The sequence below is a fragment of the Haliotis asinina genome, chromosome 15 (genome assembly GCF_037392515.1).
Source record: "Haliotis asinina isolate JCU_RB_2024 chromosome 15, JCU_Hal_asi_v2, whole genome shotgun sequence".
Lineage (NCBI taxonomy): Eukaryota > Metazoa > Mollusca > Gastropoda > Lepetellida > Haliotidae > Haliotis > Haliotis asinina.
This window is the reverse complement of record NC_090294.1, coordinates 9,375,473-9,396,915: the sequence shown is the minus strand read 5'-3', so window position 1 is coordinate 9,396,915 and position 21,443 is coordinate 9,375,473. Positions and strand designations below refer to the sequence as shown.

The following is a 21,443-nucleotide window of genomic DNA, read 5'->3' as shown; positions in this document are numbered from 1 at the left end:
GATTAAAACAGCGTAAAACAATACTCAATCAGCACTGTCATTTTTCGTGTCAGTATTTGGGCAAATGTTCATGCTAACGTCTCTGTCGACACTCGAAACTATTCCACAGATATTATCATTGCTTTGTATCTGGCTTGTACTGAATACAACCTGTCATTATTCGTGTAGAAAGATTTGTCAGCAGTATGTCTTGTCACCATATCAGTCAACATCTTCACATACAGATTGACTGTGACAGCATAACGCTATCTTCAGTCGCTTTGTCATTCTTTCATAGCAATTTAACGATGGTTACAAAATGCAATACAAATCCTCATGAGCTCTTGTTGGCATTGTATTGGCTAATTCTATTCCCGTTCACAGTAATTCGGGTTAATATCGTTTCAGGAATGACACAGAATGTTATGGACCGAGATAATGCAGAATAGCTTCGGAGTACGCCAGTACCTCTTGTAGGAAATGATGATAAGATTTCGGACTTTGAGCACTTTCGGTCACTACTTCGCCTTGTCCAGACTCGTTTTTCTTCACGGGCCACTGTTAAAACCTGACCTTGAAATACTATTTTGTAAATGAATAATGGTACAATGTAAGTACTGCTTGGCACGTATTAGATGAGTCTGTTTGTGACAAGTAGGCGGGGCAGTGAATGTAGACGAATGCACTTTATTGCTACAGGTGCATGAGGTAGATCGGGGATTAAGCACGCGTAATACACGCTGAACATGGCGTGAACTAAATGCCGCTTCTGTTAAACGAGTGTCCCGCAGACACGATTCGCACGAGGAAATTGAATTTGTCAAGTTGGCGGCGACGACCTGTTGCACTCATTTTCAAACGGAATGTTCTGGAGGGCCTTCCCGTATAAGCAAACTGAGGTCATTTGTCAGGTCGTGGCTCATCTAATACTGGTTTATTAGCATTACCTTTATCATTACGTTCACAAATCTATGTTTGCAACACAGCATTTTAATTAATCATTCTACATAAAGGCTACGTATCATTTTACTTATCTGTAAGCCATTAGCGGTAGTATGATCGTAACTCTGATGCATAGACTTTCGACAGTCGTAGCGCTACGACTGCTTTGAGGAACGGGGCCCAGGTTACTTGCCCCGCCTGCTTGTCACTGTGCTGAGACATCTAATATTTGTGAAGCAGTAGTATGATATAACGAACGTTTCAATAATTAGACGACAATTAGTTTCCCTCTTGCTTCAAATGGAATACTCTGAAGGGCGTCCCCATATATGCAAATTGGGGTCACATGTCAAGCAGTAAGTACAAATTAATCACTACAGAGTAACCAGTCTCGATTATCTGCTAAACCTTCCTAAGACGTGTGTAGTGACTTTTTGTCCATTCACTAATTTAAGATACCATGCTATAGGCCATCATGAGATCTACAATACTGACTCGAGATCACTAGTCCGTGTCTCATTCCTTAATGCTGAGAGCAGGCACTGTAACAAGAAGTTCCATGCATTAACGTATTTGATCGTAGCTTAGTATTTCAAGGGCTCGAACCTACGACCTTCCGCTCTCGGGGCAGAAGCTTTATCCGCTAGACCACTAAGCGCTTACCATGCATTTAATGGAACGCGCTTCCTCCTTTCACGAAAACACTCTCGGGGCGGACTCGTGTCATGTTCTTCCTTCCCTACCACTCCATAAGACACAATGTTGTTCTTCTGAGTCTCCAGACTCCTTAATTAGGGCTACTCCCTTGCGCTTTTCTCATTAGCGGCAAATGGTGGTTACCTGTTGAATCGTGCAAATAGATGACGTCTTTTCTCTCTCGTCCTCTACACTTGATCAAAGAAATCACAAAAAATATGAAGAAAGCACACAAAGATCAAATCGCCAAAGTTATTTTCAGCGATGTTTTTTCTGAATTCCAGCAGATAATAGGTAAATTATTCATGGGAGTTATTTGAACTTGGAGCGGTGCTCGCATGACACGGCTTAATAACACCGATCCAGGTTCGAATTTTCAATTTCTCGTCTGAACGCTACCGTTTCTATACCCACAATCGAGCCTAAATTTCAGCTAATTTACATGTTAAACGGATACAACTGCATCATCTATTTTTCACTGGGTCGAGATGATAGTGATTCTGGAAATCACTTCCACCCTCTCCCCACCTATCCTTTGTAACAAACATGACGTCAACATGTAATTATAACCCTCAGAGTAGCTAGACTAAAATTAATGAAAATAATTCATTCATTCTCTCTCTCTCTCTCTCTCTCTCTCTCTCTCTCTCTCTCTCTCTCTCTCTCATTAGAAAAGTATAGTACTTTATGGATAACAACTGCTTTATTTCTATAATGCGACGTTTCGGTATAGCTTCTTACACCCGTATCAATCACTCTTGCTTGATAACGGTATAAGCAGCTATACCGAAACGTCGCATCTAAGAAACAAAGAAGTTGTTATCCATAAAGTACTATACTTTTCTATTATCCATCAACTTCTAACATGCTAGTCAAACAGATCTCTCTCATCTTGAATTACGCAATTAAATTCAGTTCTTATACTACCTAGTAACGAAACATGTTCTTTGCATATATGGACTTAAGTTTGTAATCTGGTGCATTAATTTTACATAGAAAGTTTGCCTCTGTAACATACACTTCCGTTTACCTCTCTCTCCCCTCCAACCCCAACTAACGTCTAATAACTGGCAACTAATGCTGTTAAAACCATAGAATCCCGTGACTTACAGGCCAGATACTGGTATTATTCTACCGGCTAATTTCATGTGACAAACACAAGCAAGAACGCAATGAGGCAATGAATCAGTCTGGTTATTCCTTGGGTATTTAACTTGTCGAGCTCTTTCCCTGCGCAATGAGTAGATTAGATTCATCTATCACAATGAGAACAGATAATATCAAGTGTTGCCTGCGGCGACTCTATCACCTGTTTATCCTTGCATCAGTGCTATGGAGGAATCGGATCGTATAATCACGCTCATCACTATTTCCCTTAATCGATTCACGTGTCAGATACGCCATTATTTCAGGAAGATGATTCTGTTGGGAGAGAGCGGCTTAATTATGAACAGGAAAGGTTAGTGTGAGATTTGCATCAGGATCTGCTCTGTAGCAATGCATAGGCTCCATTCGCTCCGTTTGACAAACCGGTCAGCACGGTATGCTATATTTCACCTATAGATGACACTGATGGCTAAGGAGGGTGATATATCACTTAATCTACCAAACAGTTTATAAGTACGGTGTTAAGCTGTTAGGAATTTGTTAAATAGCTTATAAACTTTATAAGCATTATATTCCTTAAGAGACATCTCCTGATATTTTCCAGTGGGGTTAAATTTCACATGTGGGCGTTACAATAAATCCTGGATGTTAAAAATAAAAGGCCTGGGATTATATTATACATTATACATTATATATATATATAATGTTTACTAATGAATGCCCCTCGCTAGAAATATGCACTAAGCAATGCCTGCGCAAGGAAATGGAAGATAATAACGACAAGAACGTTCCTCACATTTTAGAGAAACATTCTTGCAAACATCCTATTCTTGACAGACAATGCTTTGAAGAATTGCTCCTCAAGCACGTGCGCCAGCAACAGGTATTTTATGTCCGCTGCCTAAGGATCATGGATCGAAACATAGGTCGTACCCAGGTCAAAGTTCAACCTCTAGGCAAACCCACCCTCTCCATGCCTCCTCAGACGCAAACAAATAATTCTTGAAATGCCGTACACGCACACACAAACACCAAAAGGGGTAATTCTTCGGTGTTTTGGCTGTTATGGTATGACATATAGTTTCTCCAGTGCATGTCAAGGTTTTCACGTCATAAAGAAGTATCAATGGTTTGTCATCAGTAATTTAAATCTGTAATATAAATATGTAATATAAATATGTAATACAAACGAAATATTGTTTAAAATATTGCCCAAGAATATCGAGTTTCAAATATTCAATTTGAATTTGAGAGGCTAAACCGCCATTGCCCTACAAAGTGACGTTGGATCTGACATTTAGTTGGCGCCATTCTTTAAGATACATTATCAGCCTCATGGCGTTGTAATCATTCCCCGTCTGTGAGATATTGTTCAAATGCTATTTCAGCACAGACATGTCTTAAAGTGGCAAAGATTGAGTCAGTACTGTCGTGACGATGAAATGTGTCCTTCGCTGGATTGTCTTCGTCTAATCGTTCGTTCATCTACGGTCGCGTTTTGTAAGTTTTAAAAGTGTCACGTGTTGAGTCCCAAATTGAGATTCAGATATAGTATTGCAAAAAATGTATATTCTTTGACAAAAGTTGCAACACGGAATCTTATTCTTCATGGCTCTTGAATCATGGCTTATTCAAAGACCACTGAATTGATTACATTCTTAAATACTTTGGTAATTAAAACTATTCTTGCGTTTGTGTGAATGGTGAGTGAATGGTTTGTCTTGTACAAAACGTACACCTCTATCCCATTAGATCGTCTGACTGGGCAGTTCCCAGACTGCTGGGTCCTGGCTGTAACAAGGAATAAGAAATAAAATTTAGAAACAGTAAGTCTGCTGAAAGTCCGGCCTTAAGAGGATTCGGTGTGAAACTACCAACCAACAAAGGAATGTGTTATATTTCATAAATGTGTTCAAAACGTAACTATGTTTACAACTCAGTACAAACCCGATATTGTAAAGGATTACAGTCGCAGACCAAATAGATTCGAAGTACACATGCACAGGCAGTACAATTACAAAGTGACAATATAGTGTTACAGCAGGAATTACAACAATAAAGACAGTGATGATCAGATTGGCCTTACGTCAACAGTGGACAAGCTTTAAAAAATCAGATTGAAAAGTGTTCTTTAAAACAGTGCTGAACTTCTTGTAATGTAAGAAATAATACGTCCCTTGTGAAAAGGTTCTGCTACCTATCATTGCCCATAACTCCACCATTAACCCCAGCCCAAGCCCCAGACCCAGACCCAGACCCAGACCCCGAAATGGCAACAGAGGCAATGTAATACACTTGAAACAAAGAGACCATAATACATTGAAAAAGTTACTTTGGGGTTCAAAAGTCAGAATCATAATTTATCAAATTACATCTTTTAATGGTCGGTTAAATATATTCGAGAAGCGTCAGCCATGACACTAATAGTCCATCTCAGGGGATCCATCACTGTGTCATTCACACGGTAATTTAAGATCCGGAGACGCACGTAATGGATCCATGGACAAGTGTAGATTTACCGAAATGCGAGCCCTGGAGATATAGAGGATGTGTACTAACTTGAGAATTGAAGTCTTCGATTGGCATTTTGAACCTGAGTGAACACGAAGGCAATTTTATGGAGAACAATTTCTTTTCCTTTATGGTTCGTAATATCTCATGGATTCCCTCTTTGTCATTCATTTATTTGCTTGAAATCATCCTGACACTTTCTACGATAATAAAGTCTTTAGCCATGAGAGTTTCACGTCATAAGTTTGAATATTCCTGATTAACCTAGGGATCTACTCGTGGGTTTCTCCGAAGCGATAAACGTAAGATAACCACGTCACATCGAGATCCGTTCCCATTTTAAACTTGCGCTTCTTTGAGTGGCACTTTAGCAGTTGAGAAATACAATATAGACAAACGTAATAGATTACAATTTCTTGATTTCGTGAGTGCGACAGATTCTTGTGTCGCTGTCAGTCAGGAACGAGCCGTTGTCTCTTTGTAATCCATAGAGTTTGTCCATATTAAACTTGCACTTCGTGATTTGGCTAGAATTCCGTGTAGAGGTGTGCCAGAACTCACTTTTTCTTGTCGTAAGAGGCGACTTGATGTATCGGGTTGTATGACGCTGTGACATGACTGGCGGTGTGGACAGATGCTTATGATGTAGATCACTGGTTTGTCTGACCAATTCTAGATTATTCATAGGTCATCGTCACAAAGCTGAAATAGTGCTGATTGCGATGTTAACTAACAAACAAAAGCCGCACATTTATTAATGTTTGTTCTTCTGTTCCAGGCAAGATCGTCCCCTTTCTGGAACACGCCTCGCTGCACTCCTCTGGGCTAACCCTCCTCATCATCGGCTTCGAACGCTACCTGGCCATCTGCCACCCACTGAAGGAACACAGAGGGTGCCACCTAGCGAGCGCCTGCATCGTCATCACCGTCATCTGGCTCGTCTCATACGTCTTGTCCCTGCCCTTCGTCTTCATCACTTTCATCGAGGACGCAACCTTCAACATGGATGGCTCGACGGTACAGGTGTGTCGGACCAAGACGTCAGGTGTCTGGCAGAAGACTTACATCTTGTTTGTATTTGTGTTCCTGTTTGCTCTGCCGCTGTGCATGCTGGTCTTCATGTACGCTGGCATCATCTGCAGGCTCTGCAACCTCACCGACGAGAACTATCCCGGGGACTACACCAACAAAAAAACAATCAACTCCCGGAAACAAGTCGTAAACATGCTGATCGCTATAATGGCGCTGTTTTTTCTGTGTTTGATGCCGATGAGAATGGTGATCATCTTGGTGATATTCCTGCCTCCAAACGTCCTAGAGGACATGGGATTTGAAACCTATCAGAATATACTGTCGTTCGCAAGGATCATGATGTATGTGAACAGTGCTGGAAACCCTATCATATACGGGTTATTGTCCTCGAAATTTAGAGCTGCGTTCCGGCGCCTTGTTCCCAGTTGTAAAGATGGAATATATGTGAGAGAGTCTGCTGTATCCACTAGAAGAACGGGCAAGAACACGTGTATGATTCCTTTAAACCCCGTCAATGGCTGTAACGGAACTGCCATATAGTTCTCTTGTGTCCTACTTGACAAAACAGTGCGAAAGGTTTCGTGATGTTAAGGTACCGACATTGAATCTAAATGAAAAATGACTCATTAATGCGTATCGAATCAAATGTTTGTTTTTGTTTTGCTCGAGTGTATTACTTAGCTTACATCCAATGAGATTCGCCCGTGGAAGACAGGCCGTGCCAACTAGGAGACGTACCTCTATCCCAGAGGTGAAACATGTCTACTGGAGACAGATAATGACTGTCCCAAAGGACAATGTGTGCCATGTAGGACAACACCAAACAACTGTCTTCCACAGACATGGACAATATCTGTACCGGCTAATATCTGTACCGGCCAATATCTGCAACAAAGGACAGAAAGGTTTTCAAGAACTAAGACAAACACTGGGCTACCCGACACTGTATGCATGCAAAGAAAGTTAAACGAAAAAATACGTAAATAAATAGATAAATAATAGATATATACTATTATACACTATGAATGTCATGTTTAGTTCATACTTTGGCATAAGTATCGACTATTTGCCGTCTCGAATCCAAACTTCTTTCTATTCAATATATAGTTTGTCTGTGTCATTTCTGTGCAGCTGGGCAGTAACTCTCGGAAACATAACGGACTTACTGTCTAGGCCTGCATTAAACACAAATCAGTAATCCATCTGAATACATTAATTGCCACTAATCCCAGGTATCCATGAATTACACTGACATTCTTACTGCCAGGTTGTGTAGGGGAGATAGAATATTACCAGTGAACAGCCGGTCTTCAGCTACCCATGCTTGTTGTAAGAGGCGACTATCGGGATCGAGTGGTCAGACACGCTGACTTGGTTGACACATGTCATCGTATCCCAGTTACGTAGATCGAGGCTCATGCCGCTGAACAGAGGATTTTGTGGTCCAGGCTCAATGTTTTAAAGACCGCCGCCACGTTGGCTGGAAAATTGTTTAGTTTGGCATTAAACAACAAACAAACGAACAAAACACAATCACAGCTTGTACAGTTTGCTACGGACACCTGACTCCCATCCACGATGCATTCGTAACGTTACGATCTGTCGTACTCTGTAGTTTACGTAGGCTTGCGGATGTCGTAGCTCTGTAGTTTACGTAGGCTTACGGATGTCGTAGCTCTGTAGTTTACGTAGGCTTACGGATGTCGTAGCTCTGTAGTTTACGTAGGCTTACGGATGTCGTAGCTCTGTGGTTTACGTAGGCTTACGGATGTCGTAGCTCTAGGAACGCTTTGTGGGTCGTGACCCTCGATGCTGTACTAACTACTCTCATACCCGTATCATACCCTTAATAGTTGACACCACAAGAATAGTTTGGTTTCCTTCAAAATGGGATTCAGCCTAATACCTAAATTTTTCGTGTACTTTGAAAAGACACTGAAATTCTGTGTTACTTTAAACTCTTTATAGCATTTATACATCATCACAAAAAACATTCACGCAATTAGGCGGGACAAGTCCATGCCATAACCACTAGGATACCCCACCTCCAATTTAGCAGTTAGAGGCCAAAGACGTGAAAGAATGAGTGACATCCAAAGCAGCGCTGCTATGCTCTCACCAAGATGAACATTCAGTGGTAAACATTGAAAATGCACACGCACACGCACACGCACACGCGCATGGGTACAAGAAATAACAGCTCTTATACCAACTTTGGAACATAGGAAATCTACTTGCAAACACATGATCTTCTACGACTGTAAAGATTATTCTGTGCCTTGAAACGTCATCGTTTCCCAATTGCGTAGATAGATGGTCATGTGATCACTGGATTGCCTGGTCCAGACCGCAACCATATAGATAGAATACTGCTGAGTGCGGCGTAAAACTTAACTTACTCTCTCATTCACTGTCTTAGTTTTCTCACTCAGCAATATCTGTAAACATGCTGGTCTCTGAATGAGATAGTTGGTGATATTGTCTGTTAAAAGTCTTTTCAGCAATATTTCAGCAATATCGTGACAAGCTTTGTGGGGTCGTTTTCGGCCTCAGCAATTTCAGGACATAAATATGAAAAGTGCATATATCTGTCGGGATTAAGGACTTAGCATTGAAAAGATTCGAACCCATGCATGTTTCTGTTGTTAAGAAATTAATCTGGTTTCTCTGCCCGCTGTGAATAGGCACGTTTGAGGAGATGGTGTCTTTCGAAACTGTATATTCGAGTGCAGTTCTTGTTTTGACTGAAACCGGGACCAGTAGAGCACTTATGTCCAGCAACACGACTTCCCCAATGTACTATACAGTTGGTTCTACATTCCACAGATGGAATATATGATTGTATATAATTCACTGGCGTATACGCTCTTGTGCCACCGTTGGTGGTGGTGGGTATTTACTTAAATCATAAAATATATTCTGTTACATTATGCGGCTAAAATGGCTATCAGGAGAGACTAAGGCTCAGTCTCTGAATACATATAATTTTGATAGTTACAAACAATTGAACAATTTAATTTAATAGGAGCTCCAGGTAGACAAGAGATTCAGAACGTGGGAAAATCTAGACTTACTTAATTTAAGGATTTAGCACTACAGAGAAGGCTTGGCAGTAGGCAAAATAATGTGGCTCAGGGACTGTGAGACAGACCAGCTACCAGGATAAGAGAGCAATAAATTATTACTTGTGTACGCGGAGAGTTGTCTCCCCTGTTCTTTTAATTAACCTTGTTCTTGGCAGCAGTGTCGGACATCTGTGTCGCGATTCATATAACGAGCACTGACCCACTCAACGTGTGAATGGGTGGGTAAGTTTAGTTTTACGCCGCTATTAGCAATATTCCAGCAATATCACGGTGTGGAACACCAGAAATTGGCTTCACACAATTTAGGGAGAGAGAATGTCGTGTTTGAAGTAACACTGATTTTTCTTTGGGCAACAAAAACACTTACTTGTCTTAGTGGAAGTCGCGGTGGCTGAGCGGGTTAGGCTGCTGACTTTGTGTGCTGGCGATTAGGTGCCTGATTCTGAGGGTGCGGGTCGAATCCCGGATGGGACTCAACCCAAAAAGTGCTAGACCTTGTGCTTTACTAAGAAAGTGAAATCACCAAAATGACGTATGTTGCACTTACCTGTCTTGTATTTTACATTTTAAGCACCTGGAAGACAAGGACCATCTTGATGTATGAACTTTACAATGTTCCTAGGCTATTTCTTGACCCATGATAATTTTCATTTTAACAATTACCTAGCAGTGCCGCAATAACTGACAAATATACCATCCAAATGGGTTATTTCAATATTAGCAGTCAATTCATTTCATTGAGCAAATGCTTACAATAATGCATCAGTTAATGACAATATGTAGCTATATAATACTCACAACGATTCCAAGAGATAGAGGCAACTACACAGACGTCATTGTTTCCAAAGCTGTACACATGGCCACAATACAATGTTTATTCTGTATATTTGCCATCACAAACCACGCTCGGGTGTTTAACTCTATATCAATATTTAACAAAATCATTGTGATTGGATGTTCCGTGGGGCCATCTTTGCTCAGTCTTTTGACCCTGTGGTATTGGTGTTTCTGAAGATTTAGTAAATCATAAAAGTTCATTTCATTTTCTCTTCTTAAAATTTAACGCTTTCTCCCATGTTACATTCAAGTAAGTGCAACGTTCTCTAAATCAAAGAATAAATTACACACTGGGAATAGTTGGCAGGACGATGTGGAGCTTGCAGGAGTTTGCTGTTAAATTTTCTTAAGGTTTAGTATAATGGGAACAAGGCTCACAGAAAATACCTAAATCGCGATGGCTGAGCGTTTTTCATGTGATCGGTCATGTGATCGGTTGGCCACAATAAACTAAGCGAGCACGCTGCGTGTAGCAGTATTCCACATATATCACTGCGGTACACACAAGAAACTGGCTTCACACATTGTACCCTTGTGTGGATTCGAACCCAGGTCTTCAGCGTGACGAGGGAGGCTATACACCCAATGCCCAACAATAAATAAGACAAATCAAACAAATCATATATAAATGGCCATTTTCTGTGAGCTACACTTCGTTTCGTGGCGTGAGTGGATGCAATATGGCTGTGGTTACTTTGTGGTTACTGTGGTTACGGAGATTGAATGTTACGGAAGGTTACATTATTGAATGACATTCTAGGTAACATACACTAGATTACAAATGTGTGTCCAGATATGCAAACAGCTTGCTTTTTTACAACAAAGCACAAGAACAAAATTTAGTTACGTTATCCAGTATGAATTTGGTGACACTATTTCCGAAGACTGATCAAGACGATAAGATGACATACTGCCGGATGTTCGGCTTATCTACGGTTCATACAATCTTGATACTGATTTTAAGCATCAAGTTAGGACCTAAGCTTTTATACAGTAATTATACGTTACTGAGAGTGAACAGCTTGCTGGTATGCCATATTAACCGTTACTTGAGACTTAATCAGTGTTGACTGTGTTTGAATGAAGAAAGTCTTACTTGGTTTCTCCTTGGACAATAGGTCAATATATGGTACAGCTTTCTTCTATTGCATGTAATTTGAAACAGTTGCAAACGCAGAGATAAAAACCTTTTATCATTTTACAAACAGGTCCCAGTTGGGGTAAAATGGAACTAGTGAATGTGTCATTACTCAAGCGGTCTGTAAATAACGAAGTCTGGGGCAGACAATCAAATGATTGAGGTCATGAGGATCGATCTACGGGATAAGGTTGCCATGGATACCATGACATGTATCAAACGTCCATGGATTCCTGCAGAGCGTTTGAACCTGATCACGGGCACCTGACAGCAACATACCTGATGGTCACAGGTTGAAACTTTCATCAACATTAGCCTACATAGTGAACTGACCTGACCAAGTGAAATGTGATATTTGGATTATGTACGTATACACATGCTGCAAAAACATTCATATATCTGTCATACACGAACAGACACTGTCTTCCAGATAAATATTCTATTGATCAAGATGTTAAGTGATATTTGCAGAACTATAATACATTGAAAATATGAACACAACTCATTGCTTTACAAGCAAATGGACAAATGAAGCGCACATAAAATATCTCGTCTTCTTAAGCCACCGGAAATGTTTACCGTGATCTTTCAACAACCAATCCTGTTTTTGTGCATATATTGTTCTTTATTATACAGAAAGTCCCGTGCGTATGCTTTGTCAGGGAATTAACTAATTTTTAAACTAGTTTACCAAACTGTTTTAAGAATGGATGTGTATACACAGGTGACTGGAGACATGTTCAACCAAACCATCTCCCCATCATTGCAGCAGCTTTTGCAGTGCCAGGTGTGTCAATGTTTAGCACACAAAACACATGACAAAATATTTCTGACACTCCAGGGAGCATACATCGGGTAGATTCACGTCCCTGAATCCTTTGACCAAGAGAACAAAGCAGTATGCATGTTTGAAATATTTATTCTCATAGACAGAATAAATAGGTCAACAAGAAGATTGACATCAAAATTAAATACACTGATGTTTGAGTTCCTATTCCAGATATTTCCAGACAGAGGTAATTTGTGAAGATGAGGAGGTATTTGTGCGACTAAAGAACATTTCTGGATTGTCTGTTGTATATGTGTGTGTGCTACGATAGCACTAAACTGTAGCACTTGCAAATATTCAACAGAAAAATAAATAGCGCATATATTGTAAGCTAAGGCATCATTCAGTACTTAGCATAACACCTAAATAAATATGACAGGTTTAGATTTAAAAGCTTCACAGTCTCCTGAGGAGCCCAATTAAAAAAGTCAAAGCAGGTGATTTTGAAACATTCATAGTTGTCAGTTCAGAAACATCTTTGCAGAAGGAGACCCAGGAGACAAAGAATGAGTGAGTGAGTGTGTTTGGTTTTACGCTGCTCTCAGCAATATTCTAGCTGTAGGGTATCAGTCTCTAAATAATCGAGTCTTGAACGGACAATCCAGTGATCAACAGCATGAGCATCCATCTGCGCAATCGGGAACCGATGACATGTGTCAACCAAGTCAGCGAGGCTAAGCACCCGATCCCAATCCCGTTAGTCACCTCTTACGACAGAGTTGCCTTTTATAGCAAGCATGGGTTGCTGAAGGCCTATTCTACCCCCGACCTTCACGCGTCCAGGGGTCAAAGAACACAGAGATCATCTGACAGTATGCTAGTATAGCGCTAAGAACATGCAGTCTGACCCTAGACCTTACACCTGTCCTTCCTTACAATTTAATATTACCTTGGCTCTAGAGTGAAAGCAGGAGTTGATTAAGCAATATCCCAGTCCCCATATCTACATGCATTATCTTTACAGTTTGGTTAAACACCAAACATTTGTCGTAGATCAGCTAGTGACAGCTTCTGACTGCTTGCACCAGATCTGGAAAGACAATATTTATATACTTACTACAATATCAATTATTGAACCAAAATGCCATACATAGTGAGTTTATTTCATCATAACAGAAATAGGATGGGAGAGCAACTTTAAGCAATTTATCCCAGTGGGAACTGAACCCAAATATCTTAACTAAAGTACAGTAGCAAGAGAATTTGAGACATCATAAGCTTGTTTGTTATGTTACATCACACACAGCGTTATTCCAGCTTAAAGAGGACAGTCTATGAGAAACTGAGTCTGGAACAGGCCATAATTAATCTTACTAACTGGGATGTGATGGCATGCATCAAACATGTGAGCAAATGGCATGGTGTTGCTGGTACCGTTTCACAAAACTCTCGTAAGCCTAAGATCTCATAACTTTTCTCGTAGCATTTGCACCTGGTATATTGTAACATAGGAGGTGCAAATGCTACGGGGAAAGTTACAAGGCTTACGGGCGTTTTGTGAAACGGGGCCCAGATCTATGCACGCCTTCATGATTTGTCACACAAATGAACTCTGTATTGGGAAGGTTTTATCCTGCCATAACAATATTCATGCCATATAACTTCTGATGCCACAAGGTTCAACATCCAACCACTGGGAACTGAACACTGGACTTTTGTTATCACAAGCCAATAATCTGTCCCCTCAGCAACCACTCACCACAATCAAGGACACAGGAAGACCATAGACATATTGCTAAACACAATGAACAGAAAGGAAGTGGGTATGGAGAGCTGTTTACGTACCCTGAAAGTACATTCTTGGCTAGAGAGAGTTTCCTTTTCTGGAGCTCCAGGATCTTTTCCTCAATCGTATCTTTACACAAGAACCTACAAACAGATCCTTGTTTGTCAGATGACATAAAACACTGGTAAATTATTGCATGAATACCTTCTTTACTTCTACACAATGCCTAAATGAATAACGTCTGTAACATTAAATGCACAAAGGGAGAAGAGGATAGAAAAAGAATTGAAACAGGGCTTTTCAAAAAAGTTTTTGTTTTGCTTATTTTGGTTGCTCAAGAATGTTATGAGTGGGTGATGAGAAAGCAAGGAGCAAGTTAGAAGAAGAAAACAATAACTTTGAGGGCAATACGTGACAGGAAACATAAATGTTACTGGGTGAGAAAAAGTCATTCTTACATCTTCTTTGTGAAGATAAGTAAAGAAAAGAAGATGTGTCAGCTTAACTTTTCATTTCAGTAATTGTTGTCTCGCTGAATTAAACCTTGTACAACAAAGTGATATCAATGCTGTTGTTAGTGTACCCAGTATCTGTGTTATAACAATCATAGTGTTAGCGTTTTGAGCTTTGTTGCATGGAGATATGCACATTGTAAGACTTGTCATTGTTATTGCCAGTGTAAGCAGTGTTTTGTGCGGGAAGGTCCAGTCTAGTCATGGCTGTGCAGATAGATATCTAGATTGTTTGTGTACACAACATTAAACTAGTTCATGTCACGACCCTATAATCCAGGCACACATCCTGTTTCAGGCTCCACAAACCTATTCACTGTGCATGCGCAGCACTGCAGTTGAAACCAGTTTTTCCCCAAGCACAGGGGGAAAATTAGTGAATTGTTTGAACTCTGATTTCACAGTCGTTTTTTTCAATGTATTTTTTTATAGGTTGAACTGGCATTTTTGATGATTTGTTTCGTTTTGTGCAATACCTAAGGGTATCAGAATCTGCGAAGTTGTGTTTTATGTTGCATGTAACCTTTAAAATGGTGACTGTGTACAGAGGAGACTGACCTGTGTATAACCACATCCCTCTGTTGACCAACACGGTAGATCCTGTCACATGCTTGTTCCTCCAGGGCTGGGTTCCTGCACAATAGTGGATGGCCATTAGGTAACACACAGGTCAAACACAGGCATTCATCACCAAACAATAAACTCTTCTACCCAGGTTCCCAGTTAATAGTGTATTATTTCCTCCACAGGTCAACAACATGACAATACATTACACTACACATTAAGGATAGGGTATGTATGGGAGGTAAGCACCTGCACCACCAGGCTACATCACTGCCAAGTCCTACAGACATATGAGTGAGTGAGCTTGGTTTTGCGCCACTTTTAGCAATATTCCAGTAATATCGCAGCAGGAGACACCAGAAAAGGGCTTCATACATTGTACCCATGTGGGGAATTGAACCCAGGTCTTGGGCATGCCAAACAAATGCGTTAAATGCTGTGCTAACCCACCACCCCTAGAGATACATGAAGAATATATGTGAAACCTGAGACTGTTTGTGCTTTTACCAGTGGTTATCTAACAGGAACAGATGACTCCCACCAATGAGGTTGAGGCCAACACCGCCAGCCTTCAATGACACTAACATCACCTGGAAGAAGGCAATATTGAGAGTTATCTCCCTTAGAGATATTGAAACAAAGCTATTGAGTCCAATATTTACATAATGTGCTGTAACAGTAGTCTCAGGTACATACATGTTCAAAATTGGAAATTTTTTAACTGTAAATACAGTAAAATACTTTTATAACGAACTACAGGGGACCACTGAAATTAGTTCGTTATATCCGTAGTACGCTATTCACGAAAATCCATTGAAAGAACAGTAAAACACTATACAGTACAACACATTCCTACTCAGTTTATTCGTACATTCATTCATTCATATTACGTTCTTTTCACTACAAAGTCAGTAATCTTACACAGGTCACTTGTCACTATGCACTCTTCATTGAATATATTGTAAGTCTCACGAGCATCAAAAGCTTCTGTCCACATTCTGTAGTGTGTTAATATACTTTCATATATTGAACATTGTCTCCAATATTCTACAAAATAGCAAGATGCAATCAGTCTTGTTAACTTCATGTGACTCTTACTAACCTCTGCTCCTTTTGGATTTGTGTTGAAATCCTCCACCATTTCGATCCTCTTCTTTGCAGAGATGCTGCCCTGTATTATGTTGAAGGAGATGTTGACCCTCCGTAGGTGCACGGCAACAATGTCCAGCATCTTTGTCCACTGTGACACCACCACACTAAACAATATAAATAAACCATTGAGAGTTTCCAGTGCCCTACAATTGGACTATTGCTAGTTTCTGTTTAAAACCTCTCAGGGCAGTATTTAAATAAAATACTTGTTGTCAACTCATGTCAGGGGAAGGCTTCAAACAGCAAATGTCAAGTTCACCAGTTTTGTGAAAGCCGGGCATTATATGAGCCACAACCAGCAGGAACTTGGGTCATAATGGTGATGTCCTACACCGCTGGATGTTGGACCCCTTGAATGAGTAAACAAGATCATTTGAGGTGTTAACAGCTTGTATCTCACCTCTTTATCACAGATCCTGGCTTACTCTCTTTCTTAATTTTGTGCAGCGTGGACATCAACTCTTTTAACTGAAACAAAAATATGTAAGTGACAAGATGAGTGATGGCACATTTACAAGCTGGGTAAAGCTTTTCTTCCCTAAATCCCATGAAATTAGTAACTGAGAGGATTCTGACACCCTAGTTTTGAAGCTCAAAATAAACCCTGGGTAACCTGTCATCAGTTCAGTGTCATTACCATCACCATTATGTAAGGGACACCACTGGATGGTGTGGACCAAGATCATCCCTAAAATGAGGGAGCCTTTGCCTAAAGATAGTCAGAGCATATACTCATCCACGAAAGGGAGACAATTATTGTGGAATTACCAACACCAAGGAACACAACAGGTGTGTGGCAATCCCAGATGAATTCAATACAGTTATATAAATTCTGCATCAAAGAATTTGTCTCGGACTGGACTCAGGACAAAATACCTTTGTGCTCAAGGAAGACTTCTCAAACAAGGGAGATGACTCTGTCTTGGCCCCATTCTCCCCTTGTGACATCTCATCCAACATCATCCCCTTCATCTGTTCTTCCAAGGTCAACTCAATGCCCTCATTCTCCATTGTCTCCTGCTCTATGTGCTTCAATAACAGAACAACCATTTAATTACATATTTACTGACTATCAAACTGAAGGTAAAATAGCATGGTTCTACTAATACTGCAACATACCATTTCACACTTGTGCATTAAGGTATACCGAATCGAAGACAAAAAACTTTTGTTCTACTAATACCGCAGTATACAGTTTCACCACTACATTGTACCCAAGTGCTTAATCAAAACTGGATATTCAGCATGATGAAGATGCTTTAACCACTCAGCTATCCCACCACCAGAATCTTGCAGTGCAATGATAAAGGAGATCTAAACTTCCATTGCAATGATGAAAGAGGTCATATCGTGCAGTGCAATGATAAAGGAGATTTTAACTTCCAATGCAATGATAAAAGAGGTCATATCATGCAGTGCAACGATAAAGGAGATCTAAACTTCCAATACAATGATGAAAGAGGTCATACCATGCAGTGCAATGATATAGGTGATCTTAACAAAGATGCAGTGATAGGAGGTCATATCATGCAGTGCAATGATAAAGGAGATCTTAACTATGATGCAACAATAAGAGGAAATATTGTGCAGTGCAAGGATAAAGGAGATCTTTACTAAGATGCAGTGATAAAAGAGATCAGTGCAATAACAAAGGTGACCACAACTCACCATGGTAAAGTCATTGCCCCTTGTTTACTGGAAAAGGAATTAATTACACACAAGGAAACGGTAAAGAAGACAACACCTATACTTACATCTCTCATAAGGCTGAGATGGCAGCAGCACTGGCGTAGTCGCAGCAGGAGAACCAGCAACTCACTGGCTCCAGCCTTCTTTCCTTGTGACGGAGGGACATTGTCAAACCCTGCTCCATGGGAGTTCCACGCCCCTCCCTTTATGCTCTGTGAGGTGTTGTCCCTGAAGGGGTTGGACGACAACTCGGAGGTATCTCGACTTATCCCCATTTCCCTCTCCTCATGCCGCTTGACATAGTCCTGCACGGTTGACCTGGAACAGAGTGGCTTTGAACATGTTTTGAAAGACAGAATTTTAACAATAGGCCTTGCACGTTGCACTCACTGTAGATCAGTCTTCAATGAAAACATTACATGGCTATCTAGATTTGTTTTACTTTATCACTCACTATGTTCATAATCATCACAAGATATTGTCACAGATTTCCAACAGAAACACTGACGACCCCCAGAACCTACTTTATACAATTATTTATTGACTATGTCACTGGCACACTTTTACAAGGAATTCAAAAGTCTGAGTACAAAGCTTGCAAAGTCACTGTATTAAAAATAACACCAAATGAAGAACACTGTACACATCTAATAGAAAGACCTGGCAGGTTGTATAAAGCTTGATTTGATTGCTTAGCTAGTGTTAGTGTTAAAAACATCATACTTTGTCTGGGCAAAGACTTTGTCATATATCTTCCTCTCCTCTGGTGTCAGCTGTACCTCAGTTGTTTCCACCGACTTCGATGGCAGGTTGACCTGACAAAGAAGACAAACAATGATCAGTACCAACTGTTGAATTTGTCTCAACTGTCTCTTCAAATTCCATCACTTGTGTCAGTGTTACTGAAAGCAAAATTCCTATCATTAATATTTCACTTGCTATAGCAAGCAGTTTCATAAATAGCAGACATTTTACATATTTAGGGAAGATGGTAAATAGTTCTAGTAGACAGTTTGCATATTTTGGGAAGATGATAAATAGTTCTAGTAGACAGTTTACATATTTAGGGAAGATGATAAATAGTTCTAGTAGACTGTTTACATATTTAGGGAAGATGATAAATAGTTCTAGTAGACAGTTTACATATTTAGGAAAGATGATAAATAGTTCTAGTAGACAGTTTACATATTTAGGGAAGATGATAAATAGTTCTAGTAGACAGTTTACATATTTAGGGAAGATTATAAATAGTTCTAGTAGACAGTTTACATATTTAGGGAAGATGATAAATAGTTCTAGTAGACAGTTTAAATATTTAGGGAAGATGATAAATAGTTCTAGCAGACAGTTTGCATATTTAGGGAAGAAGGTAAATAGTTCTAGTAGACAGTTTAAATATTTAGGGAAAATGATAAATAGTTCTAGTAGACAGTCTAGATATTTAGGGAAGATGATAAATAGTTCTAGCAGACAGTTTACATACTTAGGGTAGAAGGTAAATAGTTCTAGTAGACAGTTTACATATTTAGGGAAAATGATAAATAGTTCTAGTAGACAGTTTACATATTTAAGGAAGATGATAAATAGTTTCTAGTAGACGGTTTACATATTTAGGGAAGATGATAAATAGTTCTAGTAGACAGTTTACATATTTAGAGAAAATGATAAATAGTTCTAGTAGACAGTTTAAATATTTAGGGAAGATGATAAATAGTTCTAGTAGATAGTTTACATATTTAGGGAAAATGATAAATAGTTCTAGTAGACAGTCTAGATATTTTGGGAAGATGATAAATATTTCTAGTAGACAGTTTACATATTTAGGGAAGATGATAAATAGTTCTAGTAGACTGTTTACATATTTAGGGAAGATGATAAATAGTTCTAGTAGACAGTCTAGATATTTTGGGAAGATGATAAATATTTCTAGCAGACAGTTTACATATTTAGGGAAGAAGGCAAATAGTTCTAGTAGACAGTTTACAAAACAACTTCCGATGGTTAATGGTCCCAGAAGCCAGACATATAATACTTTCTGAAAAAGCGTTTCCATACTTATTGAAAATGAATGATATCTGTCTAAAAGGAAGGAAGTAATAGTTCTAGTAGACAGTTTAAATATTTAGGGAAAATGATAAATAGTTCTAGTAGACAGTCTAGATATTTAGGGAAGATGATAAATAGTTCTAGCAGACAGTTTACATATTTAGGGTAGAAGGTAAATAGTTCTAGTAGACAGTTAGCATATTTAGGGAAGATGATAAATAGTTCTAGTAGACTGTTTACATATTTAGGGAAGATGATAAATAGTTCTAGTAGACAGTTTACATATTTAAGGAAGATGATAAATAGTTTCTAGTAGACGGTTTACATATTTAGGGAAGATGATAAATAGTTCTAGTAGACAGTTTACAAAACAACTTCCGATGGTTAATGGTCCCAGAAGCCAGACAAGTAGTATAGGGAATGACAGTTCTAAAACACTTTCAAGAAATGTCTCTACAAAGCCTTATTTAGTAAATAAGGCTTTGGTTGGGTCATTAGCTCTTGCTACTATTACCCCTACTACAAAAAAGTTGGCGGTAATTACTGTGCCTTGGTAGGAGGTAATACTGTGCCGTACGGTACGATCAATAATTCTTCTCTTACAAATCCCCTACCCGGCCCATCCCTCAAGTAGTACAAGTTAGGTTCGTCGGCTTTCATATCCACTTTATCTATGTTGTAAGTTTTGACTGACCATATAGGATCGGTGGCTCGCTTACGGCTATCGCCCTCGTGTTCCCCTATGTTATGTTTATATCGAGGAAACAGTTTAACGTGAACCGCCTATGATCTCTTTGGTGTTCGTAATAAAGGCTTGTTGGGCTTTTTGTATCCCCTGTTCTATGTACTTTTTTTTCTCATCCTCGCTGATAGCAGACTTACGAGACTTGGACCGAATATCTTGTTTCATTCCGTTATATTTTGTGAGTTCAGAGAGGATTGAACTAAATTCCTCTTCTGAGATCTTACTGTCAGAGAGTGCCGTGGAAATACGCTCACTCACTGTGTTCAGCTTTGCTTCGGCCAGAACCCTGATCTCATCGTGTTTCAATGCCTTACGATTAAGTCTGCGTGATACTAACTTAAGCGCCAACCCTACCAACCCTGTCACCCCAGCCGTTATTTCAATACCTAGCACTATAGGTGCAGCCACGATGGTAGCCAACAACCCAACGCCTGCCGCCCCTAGTCCCATGCTGGTTGCCATAAGGGTAGTGTCAGCCCCGTCCACGATATTGAAAGCTCTATTGTACTTCTTACATAGTGCTTTCCGCGTGTCACGGTCTTGTTCTAGTTGACGTTTCACATCACATAACTGCCTCAAGCGGAACCCATCTACGGTTTCCAGCGTCTTCGCTACTTCCTCTACGACTGGGTACAGACCCATCCTATAATATATATTTTGAAAGATATTTTAATTGGGTTTCAGTTAAAAATCTATCAATATATTTGAAGTCTACAAGTTCTAGACTTCTACTCAGGGTAATAGGTGAGAGGCTAATAGACTTTCCTGTTGTAATAAAAACCCCACTGAGGCTTATTAAGCGGTTTATAGGACCCGTGGGGGTATCCTGTTGTATAATAATACGACAATATT

General features: G+C 39.7%; 2 protein-coding genes across 3 annotated transcripts in view; one reads left to right on the top strand and one right to left on the bottom strand.

Annotated features, from left to right (window-relative positions):
* LOC137265805 (QRFP-like peptide receptor) overlaps window positions 1-7,365 on the top strand; it is a 56,968-nt gene extending 49,603 nt beyond the window's left edge. Inside the window, exon 3 of the mRNA XM_067801264.1 lies at window positions 6,014-7,365. Coding sequence (XP_067657365.1) covers window positions 6,014-6,807 — 794 coding nt within the window. The 3' untranslated portion in view covers window positions 6,808-7,365. The remainder of the gene's footprint in view (window positions 1-6,013) is intronic.
* A 4,866-nt stretch (window positions 7,366-12,231) lies between these two features.
* Window positions 12,232-21,443, bottom strand: part of LOC137265910 (transcription termination factor 2-like) — a 41,393-nt gene continuing 32,181 nt past the window's right edge. For both annotated transcript variants that reach the window (XM_067801386.1, XM_067801387.1), the window contains exons 17-25: window positions 18,524-18,615; window positions 17,866-18,118; window positions 16,988-17,140; window positions 16,512-16,579; window positions 16,062-16,215; window positions 15,467-15,549; window positions 14,954-15,028; window positions 13,943-14,026; window positions 12,232-13,187 (exon numbers count right to left, since the gene is read on the bottom strand). In XM_067801386.1, coding sequence (XP_067657487.1) covers window positions 13,127-13,187; window positions 13,943-14,026; window positions 14,954-15,028; window positions 15,467-15,549; window positions 16,062-16,215; window positions 16,512-16,579; window positions 16,988-17,140; window positions 17,866-18,118; window positions 18,524-18,615 — 1,023 coding nt within the window. In that variant the 3' untranslated portion in view covers window positions 12,232-13,126. The remainder of the gene's footprint in view (window positions 13,188-13,942; window positions 14,027-14,953; window positions 15,029-15,466; window positions 15,550-16,061; window positions 16,216-16,511; window positions 16,580-16,987; window positions 17,141-17,865; window positions 18,119-18,523; window positions 18,616-21,443) is intronic.